This window comes from Lissotriton helveticus, chromosome 5_1, assembly GCF_964261635.1.
Source record: "Lissotriton helveticus chromosome 5_1, aLisHel1.1, whole genome shotgun sequence".
Lineage (NCBI taxonomy): Eukaryota > Metazoa > Chordata > Amphibia > Caudata > Salamandridae > Lissotriton > Lissotriton helveticus.
The window spans coordinates 333,088,397-333,103,970 of NC_136065.1; the positions used below are offsets into that span (position 1 = coordinate 333,088,397).

The 15,574-nt window shown below is 46.0% G+C and overlaps 1 protein-coding gene across 1 annotated transcript in view; it reads left to right on the plus strand.

Annotated features, from left to right (window-relative positions):
• ATAD3A (ATPase family AAA domain containing 3A) overlaps nucleotides 1–15,574 on the plus strand; it is a 446,196-nt gene that overhangs the window by 231,334 nt on the left and 199,288 nt on the right. Inside the window, exon 10 of the mRNA XM_078642408.1 lies at nucleotides 14,079–14,204. Coding sequence (XP_078498534.1) covers nucleotides 14,079–14,204 — 126 coding nt within the window. The remainder of the gene's footprint in view (nucleotides 1–14,078; nucleotides 14,205–15,574) is intronic.

The window sequence follows — 15,574 nt, forward strand, 5'->3', positions numbered from 1 at the left end:
CCCGGCGTGTCCCCGCGCTATGGTGAGAAGGCTACAAAAGGGTCAAAAAAAAGGGAGGACTAAACCAACTACTGGACAAATAGGTAGGTTTTGAGTTTAGACCGGAACCTGGACTCCGATGGCTCAAGACGCAGTTCGAGCGGTTATTTGTTCCATTTGAACGCTGCCAGGTACCTAAACGATCTTCCCCCCATGCGCGCTTTTTTTACCTTGGGAATTTTCACCAATCCCGTCCCCGCAGATCTTAAAGCACGGGACGGTTGATAGCGCGCTACCAAACTCTGGAGCGGTTGTGGTGCCCTGCCATTCAAAATAGGATGGCAGGTACAGAGTGCCTTATACTCCACTCTGCTCCTCACCGGGAGCCAGTGGAGAGTTTGAAGTGCCATTTTAGAAGATGCTCTCTTGGGTAGCCTCAGGAGTAGGCGTGCCGCAGCATTCTGCAATACCTGAAGGCAACCAATGCTCTTCTGTGGCACCCCCAGATACAGCAGATTCCCATAATCAAATCTAGCGGTCACCAATGCATGCACCAGTGTCTTGCGTGCTGCAAGTGGTAGGAGCTCCAGTACTTTCCTCAATGTTTTCAAGGCACCGAAGCAAACACCGACCACGCGACTGATTTGGGATCCAAAGGTGAGACCTGCATCGAACCATACTCCCAGGTTCCTGGCTTCTTGGCAGGGCGTCGGTGCCATCCCTAGACAGGATGGCAACCACGCCGACGACCACGCCGACTGGCCTCCCCCCACTATGAGCACCTCCGTCTTGCCGCCGTTCAGCTTCAGACAATTGGTGGACATCCAACCAGCAAGATCTTGCATGCATGTTCTGAAATTGTCCGCGGCAAGACAAGGAGCACACGATAGGGAGATGACCAGCTGCGTGTCGTCGGCGTAGGACACTATTCGTAGGCCATAGCTCTCAACAATAGTCGCAACAGGGGCAACATATAGATTAAATAAAGTTGGGCTCAGGGACGAGACCTGGGGCACGCCCTGGCCCAGAGTGACCACTCTAGAATAACTGTCCCCTTGCCTGACTTGAAATCCACGATCTGCCAAGAAGGACTGAATCCATCTCAGCGCTGCACCTGATATTCCCCCTTTATTCAGACACTGTAGCGAGGTGGAATGTGCTACAGTGTCGAAAACAGCGCTGAGGTCCAAAAGGATAAGGGCCATAGTTTGTCCCTCATCTGCACCCTGCCTCAGGGTCTCAGTTGCCATGAGTAGGGCCGACTCCGTTGAGTGGCGGGGCCTGAAGCCGAACTGAGTGTCATGTAGTAAGTTCGCTTCCTCCACATGTTGCATCAGCTGGCCATTCACCACCTTCTCAGCCACTTTGGACATATAGGGCAACAGAGATATTGGTCGAAGATTTTCTAAAGTCTCAAAGCTAATGTTTGATTTCTTTCGGAGGGGGAGCACAACTGCTTGTTTCCAGTCACTAGGCAGCAAGCTGGTCCTAAAGGAAAGATCAAGGATATGCCTTATATAGGGTTCCAAGACCCCTAGACTGTCCCCAAGCCATCTAGGTGACATAGGGTCATGAGGAGAGCCCGACTACACCGATCTACAGATCCCGATTAGCTCTTCAGGGGAGGGGGTGAGGAAGTGGGTTAAGGCACACTGATCCTCTGCTACCCCCGGTACATCGGCAGTCTCTGCCCCCATGGCGGGATGGCCCGGAAAAGATGTATAAATCTTTGCAACCTTATCCGCGAAATAATCCGCTATACGGTTGCAAGCTTCCACTGAGCAAATCTCCGGTCCTGCTGATGATTTTATGGTTGCGAGGGACTTATAGATGCAGAAAAGCTCCTTGGCAGAATTCTCTGCCTCCATAATCCGCTCTGCGTAAAAGTCCGAGCTAACCTATCATGTGGACTGCTGAACGTGAGGTCATTGCGTAAGCATAGGCTTGATGTTTTTGATCTGCTCACGGATAAGCAATTTGACCTGCTGTTCCTCACTGAAACGTGGCTGGACATACATTCTGACCCGGAAATCATTGAGGCAATGCCCGAGAATTATTCGATGGTGAAGCAAGATAGGCCTGTTGGGAAAGGGGGGGGATTGCTATTATTTTCAAACAACATCTTGGATGTCAAATGGAGCCAGTATCGGTCCAGGACAGCGAGGCAGGCTCTTTCACCATAAAAATCAATGGGGGCACCACGGTTAAGGGTTACCTTATTTATAGACCACCTGGGCCCTATACCAAGTTCACGGAGAGCCTAGTGGAAGGTATCACTGAGGCTGCTTTGAGGAGGGATAAGTTCATGGTGTTGGGGGATCTCAACATTCATTTGAACTGCCCGGTAGACAGAGGAGTCGAGGAGTTTTGTAAAGAAATCCAGGCCTTGCAGTTAGAATTGAAAGTCCTAACCCCCACCCATCAACAGGGTCATTTGCTGGACCCTATATTTGCGAACTGGGGAGAAGTTGAGGCATTTCCGGTAGTACCGTTTCCCTGGACGGACCACTTCCTGGTACCATTTGCGATATATTTCTCTAACACTAAAGGGCCTAATCAGGCACCTATGTACCATCAGAGCAGGAAATGGGCCAAATTCTCCTGGGAAAGATTCAACGAGGTACTGTTAGCAGGAGGCCAGCCAGGGGGGGAGGATGTTGAAACGGCCAATAGCAATTTTAATCAACGCATTACAGAAGCGCTGGACTGCACTGCCCCGCTCTGTAAGACTACGGCTAGTAGCCGCACTAAGAGAACGGCACCATGGTTTGATGAAGAATTGCGGCTCACAAAAGCAGAATGCAAACGAGCGGAAAGGCAGTGGAGGGTAGCCTTTGACAGTCAGGCCAGGGATAAAAGGCGAGTATATCATAGGATGATTAAGAAGGCGAAAACGGACTTTTGATGAGTAGCTTGTGGTCAACTGTGTCAAAGGCTGCCGATAGGTCTAAGAGTATGAGTAGACCGCATCGGTCTGTGTCTAGTGACTTGTGGATGTCATCTATGATGTTAATGATTGCTGTCTCGGTACTGCAGCCTTGTCGGAAGCCCGATTGGTGGGGGTCTAGGAGGTTGATGTTGTCCATGTGATGGGTCAATTGTAGGAGAAGACATCTTTCCAGGATTTTAGATAGGAGAGGAAGATTGGAAACAGGTCTGAAGTTATTATTCAAGTCATTAGTGTCCAAGCACGTTTTGTTTTTAGAAGTGGTGTTACTTGGCTGACTTTGAGGCAGTCTGGAATACATCCGGTTCTCAGGGAGCTGTTTATGATTTTGCTCCAGAGCGGGGCTAAGGAGAGTTTAAGTTTATCCAGTATTGGGGTATCTTTCATAGATTCACATGCCCGAATCATTCCCCGTCGCCGAGGCGGGAGTCCCACGGTAATAATACATATAAAAGCAGTGCCTAAGAATAAAATTGTAGTAGTCTGACAAGACAGTAGGCCCAAAAGGCCCATAGCTTAGTAGCCTATCTACCTCATTATATGAAAAAGAGCTGAAAATAGCTCCAACCAATCAGATGCCAGCACCCTCTAGAACCTTCCCAGCAAAGGCAGTTCTCCTCAGACTTTCACCGCACGCCGTGTGGAAGGGAGTCTCCCTGCGTGCCTACTCAGTTTTTCTTCTTTGTTCCTTCAGGATGTCTGAAAAGAAAGCTCTCTTCAAGGCTTGCAGGACCTGTGATAAGAAGAGGGTCCATGTAGATGATCAGCATAAAGACTGCATCTACTGCCTACATCCTAATCACATTGTAAAGGATTGTAGGATTTGTCGAACCTTCCCTGCCAAGACCATCAGGGACAGGGAGGCAAGCGTTCTTTTATGGCTCAAAACATCTTCTACGGATGATGAGGACAGAGCCTCTACTTCCAGCAAAAGAGCCAGATCCAGAGACCGCTCTTCTCCTGAGGGGAGGAAACATCATAAATCCTCTCATAGAGCTTCAGAACACAGAAGGTCATCTTCACCTCCTTCTGGATCACCTTTATCTCCGCCTACAGAGTCTACCAAATCTTCAGCTCCTAAAACAGTGAGTAAAGCCCAGGTCAAGACTCTGTCTTCTCACACCGTCTCTGTGACTTCTTTTACTTCAAGTTCTACAGTCTCTACAAAAGCTATAACCTCTCCTATTGTGTCATCAAAAGTTTCTGCTTCTAAAAAAACTTCTGGGGTTAAAGAATCTTCTTCTGTCACTCCATCAAAATCACAGTCGACGACCTAGTCAACATCAATCCCGTCGACGACGGTACCATCAATGAAGTCATCGTCAACGAAGAGCCCGTCGATGTCAAAGATCTCGTCGACGAAGAGCCCGTCAACGACTGCCCCGTCGACGACGACCCTGTCGACGAAGAGTCCATCGACAACGGCCCTGTCGACGCCGGCCTCGTCAACCAAGAGCCCATCGACGGCAGCACCGTTGACGACGAGCCCATCAATGACAGTCGGCTGTTGCATCTTTGGTCAAGACGCCCATGCCGACGAAGAGTCCGTTTATGACCAAAAGTCCACCTGTGAAATCTTGGTCTGTGTTACCTCAAGTGTCTCAAGCATCGCCTGTTACGTACACCCATTTTCAATTAAAAGTGTGCCATAGGCAAGACTATACCAATATTTCTCCTTTGTTACCTTCACATATCTTGGAGACATATGTAGATATGTAGAGGAAGAAGAATCTGATGAAGATGACGATAAGGAGGAAGGCCCTTTTGGGATTGCACGCCATCCATCAGATTTACAGATAAAATGTCAGGAAGAGGATGAAGAGGACGACTTCCATGAGCATTTTGACCAAGAAGACTTGTCTACGCCTTATCATAGACAGTCAAATAGGGTTCCACATTCGGAAGACACAAGTCATCTTCCTCCTTCATTAAATCAGGATTTACAGGCCATGTTGGCAGACTATCGTCAGAGGTTTCCACCTCCACCCTCTACTCCAACTGTACCGGCGGTTACAACTACCACCACCGATTCAAGAGCCTACCTCCCCAAGACACCTTGTAGAGCCAATACCACAAGGAAATCAGGATACTTCATCTTCAGTTGAGGATGAAAGAGAGGAAGGCGAATTGCCTAATGATGATGTGCCTGGAGATCCTTGGGATGAATATGTAATCCCAAGGATTACATATTCAGGCCTTCGCCTCCTGTACCGCAACCGTCTAACTCACCACCTGAGGATATAGGTGGCTTTCATAATATCATGCAATGGGCTGCTACGCGGTTTGAACTTCCGGTCACTATTGAAAAGGCTGATTGTTTTCTTCACCGTTTTAAAGAAGGGTATAGGAAAATCACCAGGGCTATACCAATTATAAATTTTATCTGGAAGAAAGGTCTTAAGATTATGAAGACGCCTGTCTCTATTCCTGCAGTCCTTCCTCAAATCGAAAAGAAATATTGGGCACCACCAGATACTCCATCTTATCTTGTGGGTCACCCGCGTCCTGATTCTGTAATTTCGCAGGCCGCACAACAGAGGTAAAAAAAATCAGTCTACCCCAATCAACTCCACCAGATAAAAAAGTTCTCCACCAATGCTGCATCATCCATCAAAGCGTTACAAAAAGGGGTGGTGATGGACGGAGCATCTGAACCAATCAAACACTCACACCCAGTCAACAGATCTGGGTTTAATCCATCACCGTTCTGCCACCCCACTTCAGACATGGCCATATGCAAATCAGTCTGACCCTGTGCCTCATGGGAACAGTCCAGCCCGAACTGCCAAGCCATGCCTTCCCTGGACCGGAAACAAGCTTCCTAGGACCAGCCCGGCTTGCTTGAATCCAGTGGCAAAGTGAGCAAGGGACTCACGTCTGAGCATACCCTGCCAACTTATGGCAAACAAAGGGGTACAAAAAGGGGTGGTGATGGAGGGAGCATCTGAACCAATCAAACACTCACATCCAGTCAACAGAACTGGGTTTAATCCATCACCGTTCTTTAGCCCACTCTGCCACCCCAGTTCAGACATGGCCATATGCAAATCAGTCTGTTTTGCATTTGTCACCCCGAGTGGGATGGGTATTCTCAGACGTGAGCCCCGTGCTCTCCACACCCCTGGAGTCAAGCTATCCTGGCTGATGACGGCTGACAGCCTGAAACCAGTCCTAGGATGCTTGATTCCGGTTCAGGGAAGACATGGCTTGGCAGTTCGGGCTGGACTGTTCCCATGAGGCACAGGGTCAAGGCTGATTTGCATATGGCCATGTCTGAACTGGGGTGGTGTGGAGTGCAAAATAATGATGGATTTAGGCCCAGATCTCTGTACTGGGGTGAATGTATGACATTTATCTGCATTCTGTCCATCAATTGTTGTTTTTGCATCTTCCATCAAGGCATCTAATTCTCTGGCCATTTTGGCTCGATATGACCGCCAGATGTGGTCAGTTATCGGAATTCTTAGAGCTGATACCTGAAGATCGCCAGCAGGAAGTACGAAGGATAGTGCTCGAAGGAGAACGGGCTGCATCAAAAATAATTGACAGCGCCTAAGATATTGCAAACACTAACTTTCGGCAGCTAGCAGGAGCTGCTGTTCTCAGACGCCAGGGATGGCTCAGAGTAACCTCTTTTAGACCTGAGGTACAGACTAAAATATTAGATATGGCTTACGATGGCGAATCACTCTTTGGTAAGCATATAGATGATGCTTTATTGACCATCAAGACAGACACGGACACGGCTAAGTCGCTGGGTACCCTGCAGTATAAGAGAGGATCTTTCAGAGGATGAAGGGGTCGTGGATTTTCCTCGAGGGGAAATTACCACAATCAGCAAAACAGACAATACCAGTCTCAATATAAACAGCCTTATTACCAGTCTTCGTACAGGCAATCATCTTCAAGCAATTTCTCTCGTCAAGGCGGTTGCTGGCGATCGAGCAATCAAGGCCGCGACTCAAATAAACGACAATGAGCTTTGCCGGACGCCAGTCGAACCTTCTCTCCTCCCTATGGGCGCAAAGATCTCAGCCTTTTTCCAACAATGGCAAAACATCACATCAGATCAGTGGGTCCTCGACCTTGTTCAAAGAGGGCACACTCTGGAGTTCTTAAAGAAACCCCCTACGACCCCGCCCAAGGGTCCCTCTTCCCCTTGTCTTCACTTACTGTTCAAAGAAGCTTTAAACATGTTCCGCAAGAATGCGATAGAAAGAGTTCCAGTCTCGCAAAAAGGGAAAGGATTCTACTCTCGATTCTTTCTCATAAGGAAGAAATCGGGGGAGTGGCGCCCGATTCTCGACTTGCGCAGACTTAACGAGTTTCTGAAGAAACAGAGTTTTCGGATGGTGACGTTAGCAGATGTGTTGAGCTGCCTCAACGAAGGGGGACTTTATGGCTTCTCTGGACTTGGAAGACGCTTACTTCCATATCCCTATACATCGCAAAAACCTACGATTCACGGTGGCTGGCGTCCACTTTCAATTCAAGGTGCTCCCGTTCGGGCTGAAATCAGCACCAAGAATATTCACAAAATGCCTAGCTCCAGTCTCTGCCACACTGAGGTCTCGGGGAATACAAGTCTTCCCATACCTCTACGATTGGCTGCTCAAGGGTCCATCAAAACAGGCTATGAGACAGGCTGTAAACATTTGCCTTCATCTATTTTCAAATCTGGGACTTACTCTCAATGCCAACAAGTCACAGTTGCAACCCCTCCAAGTTCTAACCTTTCTGGGAGCAACACTAGACTCCCAACAATGCAAAGCGTTCTTGTCACAGGATCGCCAGACCAAGTTACAAAGCCTGGCAAAGTTAATTTCAAGAAAAAAGTCAGTTTCTGTCCGAACATTCACTTCTCTTCTGGGGATGTGCTCTTCGGCGATCAGTTTAGTCCCGCTTGCAAGACTCAGGATGAGACCGCTGCAAGAAGAGCTGCACAGACAATGGCAGCAGGCCGGAAGGTCATTCGACGATTCCATAAAGGTGACCACACGAATGTTACAGGCTCTCCACTGGTGGTCAAAAAGAAGCAATCTGTCTCCGAGTCTCACGTTCCTGGCCACTTTCCCAGAGTTTGTCCTGACCACGGACACATCTATGGAGGGGTGGGGAGGACACCTCCAAGACCTTCAAATTCAGGGACGATGGTCTCAACAATATCAGCAGAAGCACATCAACAGTCTCGAAATGAGCCATTTTCTCTCTCTGCAAGCATTCCTTCCGAGAATTGCGAAATCCTCAGTGCTGGTGCGTACGGACAATACCACCAGCATGTATTACATCAACAAGCAAGGGGGTACGAGGTCTCTCTCTCTCCCTATCGCAGGAAGCTCAAGAGATGTGGGAGTGGGTTATCAAGCATGGCATAACACTCAGAGCGGAGCATGTCAAAGGAACTCAAAATTCTGTAGCCGACAACCTCAGCAGATATCTCACAGGTTGCCACGAGTGAGAGTTAGAACAAGTACAGGTGAACAGGATCTTCTGAATGTGGGGCACACCAACTCTAGACCTGTTTGCAACGCAACAGAACAGCAAATGCCTTTATTACGCCAGCAGATTTCCTCAACGGGGATCAAGAGGGAATGCCCTGTCCATGCGATGGTCAGGGATTTATGCATACGCTTCCCCCCCCCCCCCCCCCGATATCTGTAATTCCGAGGGTTCTGCAAAAGATGAAGAGGGAACATTGCAGTCTTATCCTAATTGCTCCTCGCTGGCCGAGGCAGTATTGGTTCCAAGAGTTACTTCTGTTGTCACAACATCATCCGATTCGTCTCAAACCAACACTCTCCATGCTGACAAGGGAGAGCGGTCAGATTCTACATCTGGATCCACATCGCTTCACTTGCGCGCCTGGCTCCTGACTTCTTAGAATTCGAAGATCTCAGAATGTCTCAAGACTGTAGAGATATTCTATCTAAAGCCCGCTCTCAAAGTACTATCAAAACATACCGCTTTAGATGGAAGCGCTTCTGTCATTGGTGCGAAACAAATAATGTGCATCCACTTCAGGCCCCACCAGAGGATATCCTTCCCTAATTACTATCACTAGCTAAAGCAGGTCTAGTATTCTCATCTATCAAAGTCCATCTCGCTGCGATTTCTAGATTCAGAAAGAGTTCTAACAAGCCATCACTCTGTTCTTCGTCACTTTCTAAAAGGGCTATTTCAAGCTTTTCATCCAATTCAACCTCCACCTCCAGAATGGGATCTCAATACAGTTTTATCTCAATAGATGAGGAGACCTTTTGAACCAATTCACAAGGCTGAACTAAAAATTTTAACCTAGAAGGTGGCTCTTTTAGCCCCTTCGCTGCGGGGGTTAATCCCCCGCTGTGCTGGGGGGAGGGGGGCTCGCACAGCGCCCGCATGCTCATGACGAGCTGAGCTCGTCATGAGGCACGGAGCTCCTGTGCTCATGACGAGCTCAGCTCGTCACAGGTGCATTACCTGCCGTGGAACGCTCAGCACAGCAGGGGAATTATCCCCGCATGCTAGCGTTCCACGGCTCATGAAGAGCTCAGCTCGTCATGAGCCTCGAAGAGGTTATTAGCTCTCACTTCAGCCCGGAGGGTTAGTGAAATCCAGGCTTTCACAATTTCTGAACCTTTTCTACATTTTTCTAAGGATTACGTTACTTTTCGAACAAATCCAAATTTCATTCCTAAGGTACCGTCTCAATTCCACCTGAACCAACCAGTAAAGCTAAAGACCTTCTTCCCGGATCCAGTTACACCGGCAGAAAAGGCTTTGCACTCTCTTGATGTGAAACGTTGCTTGAAGTTCTACCTTCAAAGAACTAAGGATATAAGAAAATCTAATCAGCTGTTGATCGCTTATGGTCAAGCCACAATGGGACAAGCAGTGACAAAAGCAACGGTAGCCAGATGGTTATCTTCTGTCATACAATTTTGCCATGATAAAGCCAACAAACCTTTGCTCAGAAAGGTAAAAGCACATTCCACCAGAACTATGTCTGCTTCTACAGCCTTATTTGCTGGGGTCACACTGGAGAACTTGTCGTGCTGCGACATGGAAAAATGTCCACACGTTCACGAAGCACTACTGCTTACAATCTGCATCGCAGGACGATGCAGCAGTGGGACAAGCTGTTCTTCAACATCTCCTTCATTAAGGTTAGACTTTTAAATGTCTCTCTTCGTTGCATTTATGATGTATGAGTATAATTATATTCACTGTAATGTTTCTGGTGGTCAAATACTGTTTCTTAATGAAGTATGTTACCTGACTATATTTATTTCGTTTCAGAAGGTTTCTGTATTTATATGTATTTACATATTCTACTGCTCTATATCCTTCCGGATGTGTGGGGGATATGTAGATTTACGCTTTGTCTCCCACCTTCCGCAAACGACATTATTAGGCTTACTGCTTGCTATTCTGATTCAGGCATATGAATCTATGAAAGATACCCCAATACTGGATAAGAAAACAAGTTACTTACCTGTAACTACAGTTATCCAGTATTGGTATCTTTCATAGATTCACATGCACCCACCCTCCTCCCCGGCAGGACAGTTCTCTAATGGGGATACCTACTTCTCACTGCTAAGAAAATCTGAAGAGAACTGCCTCTGCTGGGAAGGTTCTAGAGGGTGCTGGCATCTGATTGGTTGGAGCTATTTTCAGCTCTTCTTCATATAATGAGGTAGATAGGCTACTAAGCTTTGGGCCTACGGTCTTGTCAGCCTACTACAATTTTATTTTAAGGCACTGCTTTTATATGTTTTATTACCGTGGGACTCCCGCCTTTGCGACGGGGAATGATTCAGGCATGTGAATCTATGAAAGATACCAATACTGGATAACTGTAGTTACAGGTAAGTAACTTGTTTTCTTTTTAGCCAGTTGAGTGGGTATAGGATCGAGGGCGTGGGAAGAGGGTTTAGAGGTGGAGATTAGTTTAACTATCATCGATTCAGAGATGGGGTTAAAGGTTTTCCAGAGTATTCGAGGGTGGTTAGGTACAATATCCTATGTCCTTGGGGACAGGCTCATGTGATAGGCACTGCCGTAGACATCCAAGGAGAGTTCGATATTGGTGATTTTGTCGTTGTAGAAGTTGGCGAAGTTATCACACCGGTCTTTGGAGGTTCACATCAAGGGAGGGGGAGGCTTGTAAGTCGGTTGTCTGAAGAGGTTGAAGAGTTCCTTGGGCCTGTTTTTTGCGTTGTAGAGAGCAGAGCAGAAGAAGGAGGTTTTTTAGTTAAATATGTGTTTTTTTGTACTTCTTATGAGTTGATTTGAGTTGTTTGCGGAGAATTGAGGTTGGGTTGTTCTGCCAGCGTATTTCTGTGGCCCTGAGGTGTCTCCTTTCAGAGTTTATGTCCGTGTTGAACCGGGATCTGGACGGAATGTTTCTGGCTCTTTTTAGTTTCAGGAGGGCTAGTTGGTCCAGAAATGAAGTCATAGTTGTGTTATAGTGAGAGGTGAGTTCTGTTGTGGAAAGCTCATCCATGGAGCTAGGAAGGAGAGATCTCATCTTTTCCTCTAGGGTAGCTAGGGGGATCTGAGTTAAGTTTCTTGTCCATTTGGGGGGTCCAGCGTGAAGGGTTTGCATAGGATTGGTTGGCTGATGCAGAATAAGATGAGGTGGTGATCCGACCAGTCAACAGGCAAGATGCGATCGATACGGATTGTGTCGCGTTGAGCAATAATGGCATCCAGGATAGATTCTTTGTCGTGTGTTTCTTCCGAGCAGTGTTGGATAAAGTTGTTGTTGATTATGAGATCGTTTAGGGATTAGGATTAGCGGGTTGTTTTCTTCATTCCAGTGTAGGTTGAGGTCACCTAGGATTAAATAGTTTGAGTCTCGGAGAGAGCAGTAGGTGATCAGATCTAACAGGTGTTCCCCGAATGCTGTGGTGTTGCCAGGCGGATGGTAGATGAGGTGGCAGAGTAGAGATTTTTTGTCTTTGGTCTTAATGTTGGCGGTTAGGCATTCAAATGGTTCCCTAGGTTAAGGAATCCCATAACAGTGAGAGATCACTGGTTTTCCAGTGAACTGGTATACCATCAGCAGAACAGAGCCTTTCCCTTCAATAATTTACTGAATTACTTTTGACTGCGACTAGAGGCTTGATATTGCCAACATTTTTATTTATTTTTATGCAGTATGAAATTAATTTTTTTTAAAGTATTTTTTTTCACGTGTTATAGTTGGCTGGGCTTTATGACGTGTTTTTGTGATTGATTGTTTTGGGGCTCAATGTATCTATTTTTCAACCAAATACCCAGGATACTGGTCAGTAGAATACTTCTGTAGTCTTACCTTTTATGCTGCTTAGGTGGTCCCTACATATTGACCTTCCATTGAGAAGCCTACTTTAAATTCAGTACCGGCTGCAAAATGTATTTTGTGTGTGTGTTTGTGTCACGATGTTTTAGCACCCCTTGTATCCTTGGTTTGTACTGCTGTGTGGAATGTGACCGTCTCCTCTTGCTTTTAGAATGAGAATATTATAATGTAACACATTTAGTCTCTCCCCAGCCTTATGGTCCGTGATTTATCTTCGGAACCAGGATAATAAAGGTTGGACCTTGGCATTCCAAAGAGTAGACGGTGTTGGTGCCTGATCTCTGCCCTCCAGGCTAAAAGAATTAAACCTCTGAATGCCAAAATGCCTGTGGAAAGGACATAAGCAAGAGGCAATATATCCCTTCCTTGGGAGGTGGTGGGGGTGGTCCTTTTCTAAATTTCGCACCGAAATCATAACAGTGGTGGATTTTTTCATCTTTCAGTGTGAACCTTTCCATTTTCATTTCATCCCTTCTGTTTCTCTCTCCAATACATCTTGGTCTTCTTTTTATTGCATCTAGCTTCTCGTCTCTCTCTGTATTTGTTTCTCATTTTTGGCACTACATATTTTTCCTTTCCAGCCCTTATTTTTGCCTCACACTTTTCTCTCCAACTTTTCTACGTCCTTTCTTCCTAGCTCTCTTCTTTTGCGTTCTCCCTCTATTGAAAGTGCCCCCTTCCACTTCACTTATTTCTGTTATTGCCTTTCCCACTACTTTATTTTACTGCTTTTCATTTCTTACCTATCTCGTTTTCTGTTATCACTCTATTTCACGGTTTCCTCTCCCTCCCACTTCCTTGAACCTGCAGATGAGAACCTCCTGGTTAGACATGCCGTAAATAGAAGATGAAACCCAGTTGGGAACAAACAGACTAGTTGAAGCAAATCTCATTATGAATAGCATCTCTAGAAATGGATCCCTGTATGGGAGAGATCAGTAAATATATCTATTGCATTCACGCCGTGTGCACTCTGACTCCGCAGTGCTTTGTGAACAGACGATACGGAAGGAATGATACACCTATGCTAAAGATGTTTCCAGTTTTTCCTTAATGAAGGAGTGTTTGTAGTGTGTTTAAGTACCTTACTATGATATGCTTTATCGCAGACTTCCACTTTTTTAAAAGCAGATACCTTGTTTGTTCTACAACGGATCGAGCGTTGAGTCTTCTCCATCACTTTACAAGTGGTTCTGTGGTTATTTGTCAGTTTGTTTAAACCTTAAAGCTCATGAAAGACTGATCTTTCAGTCCGTTTCTGAATGTATTGAAGGGTAGCATTTCTAAACTGAGAGTATTTATTGAAAGATCCATCTGACCCACTGATGTGGAGGGCTGAAGTGGACTCTGTAGTGCACTGCCTCCAAATGCGTACATTTGATGCGTTTGCTTACAGTTCTAGGGTTGCTGTATACCAGCAAAAAGGGTTGTACCCAAAGGCCTGCTCTAGCTTTTGCCCTTCTGGTATTGTTAAACGCCTTCTCTTTCTTTGCATGTACCATGAGCCTGTTCCTTTTGATCCACTATGTGTGAATAAGGAAACAAGACAGTTTTTAAGTTCTGCAGCTGCCCTTTTTATTGCAAACGTAGTCAAACGCCATACGGGCTATGCAGCCAGAATTTAATTATATGCTTTCATACCTATGGAGATGCTAGATACTAGGAAACCTATTGGCGTGGTTTTCGCCCCTACACTTAGGAGTGAAGATCTGGGTTGACAGGAAACGTTAAGAACTGTTTTGTCATAATCTGGGGCGCTAACTATTGGGGCTGTGCTTTCCTCCTCTTCCACATTTTGATTTTTGTGCTGCGATTCTTTTACAGCCCCAGCTGGAGGAACGAGTGAGAGACATTGCAATTGCAACCAGAAATACAAAAAAGAACAAAGGGCTGTACAGAAACATCTTAATGTATGGGCCACCTGGAACAGGGAAGACCCTGTTTGCTAAGGTAAGATCACCTGACATCAAGCAAGCTGCCAAAACTGTTGGATATTTTGGGGCTTCTGTGTCATATGTACATACTCACAGTAGTGCATTGAGGTAGATTAGTAATTTATATGTGGTTTTGTGCTTTTCCCACCTACTTTTTGCAGGGATGTAGAATTATATGGAGCAGCCTTAAAGATCTGGTGAATACTGTTAAAGTACACTATCAACTACAAAACATAAACGAGCTTAATATAGGGTAAAACCTGTCACTGATAGATGAATATCTTTAAGTGAAGAAAGTCTTTAATTGGTGAATGGTTGTATGAACAGTGATAACTTTGACACTGCCATTAGGTTATGGCCTAACTCTGGTATTTTGCTTGAAATACTTGAGACTGAAGTAGTTGTAGATTTTTATTGCTTCTGCTTGTTCCCTGGTCTTTTATTAAAGGGCTGCAAATATCTACTTTGTGTCGGATAGTTTATTGTTCTTATCTGGTTGAACAAATAAAGTAGATGGATTTATGGGGGTCAGCCTAGGAAATCCACCGGTCTCCTAATCTCGGTTCTGGAGGTGGGATACATTACAAGGGTTACTTGTTATCAGTGAACTTAAAAGCTTTTGGGGGGGATTGAATGTATGGAAAGCAAAGACAGAAACACGTCTTCTAATGCCTCGCAGCAGTAATGGTTCTTGAGCAAATGCCCGGCTAAATCTAGCTGATTATGTGTACTAAAATAAAATATACTTCTATGGAATCCCATATGTACTTGCATGTCTATTTGTTTGCCAGTTGCTGTAAATTAAAAAAAATTCTACTATCTCTAAGCAGGGGAGCTAAATGGAAACCTGGCACTTCAGATCTAATACCGACCTATAGTGTCTGGTCAGTTTGCTCAAACTGGGCAGAGTACAATTTTCAGCTAGAAATTACCATACTTCATTATAGCTGATTGGCCTGTTGCCTATATTTATGTTGTTACCACTTACTCTTAGCATGTGTTGGCTGTAGATACATATGCTTAGCTTACTCCTGCCATCTAGTGTTGGATGTTTGCAACTTATTTTTCTTCGAAGAGGTCTTTCGAGCCACGAGATATAGGCAGGGCACAAGTCATAAAAAAAGAAGTGGGGGGACGCTGTCACCTTTCGTGATGTCACGAAAGGCGGCTTGCACCAGCGGGCTCATTGCCTCCCCTCGCTCATCCCTTAGATGCGATTGTTCCACGCTTGGTGGCTCATGCTGCCTCTCAGCCCCAGGGTCACATGGTCAGATTCCACTGCCTGTTCTCTGTTGCTTTAGCTTGCTCTGAAATCACTTTTAAAGCGCTTGGCCTCTCCAGAGAGGCCAAAGAGTGAAGTCCAGCTGTGTGGCAGGGGGGATGGCG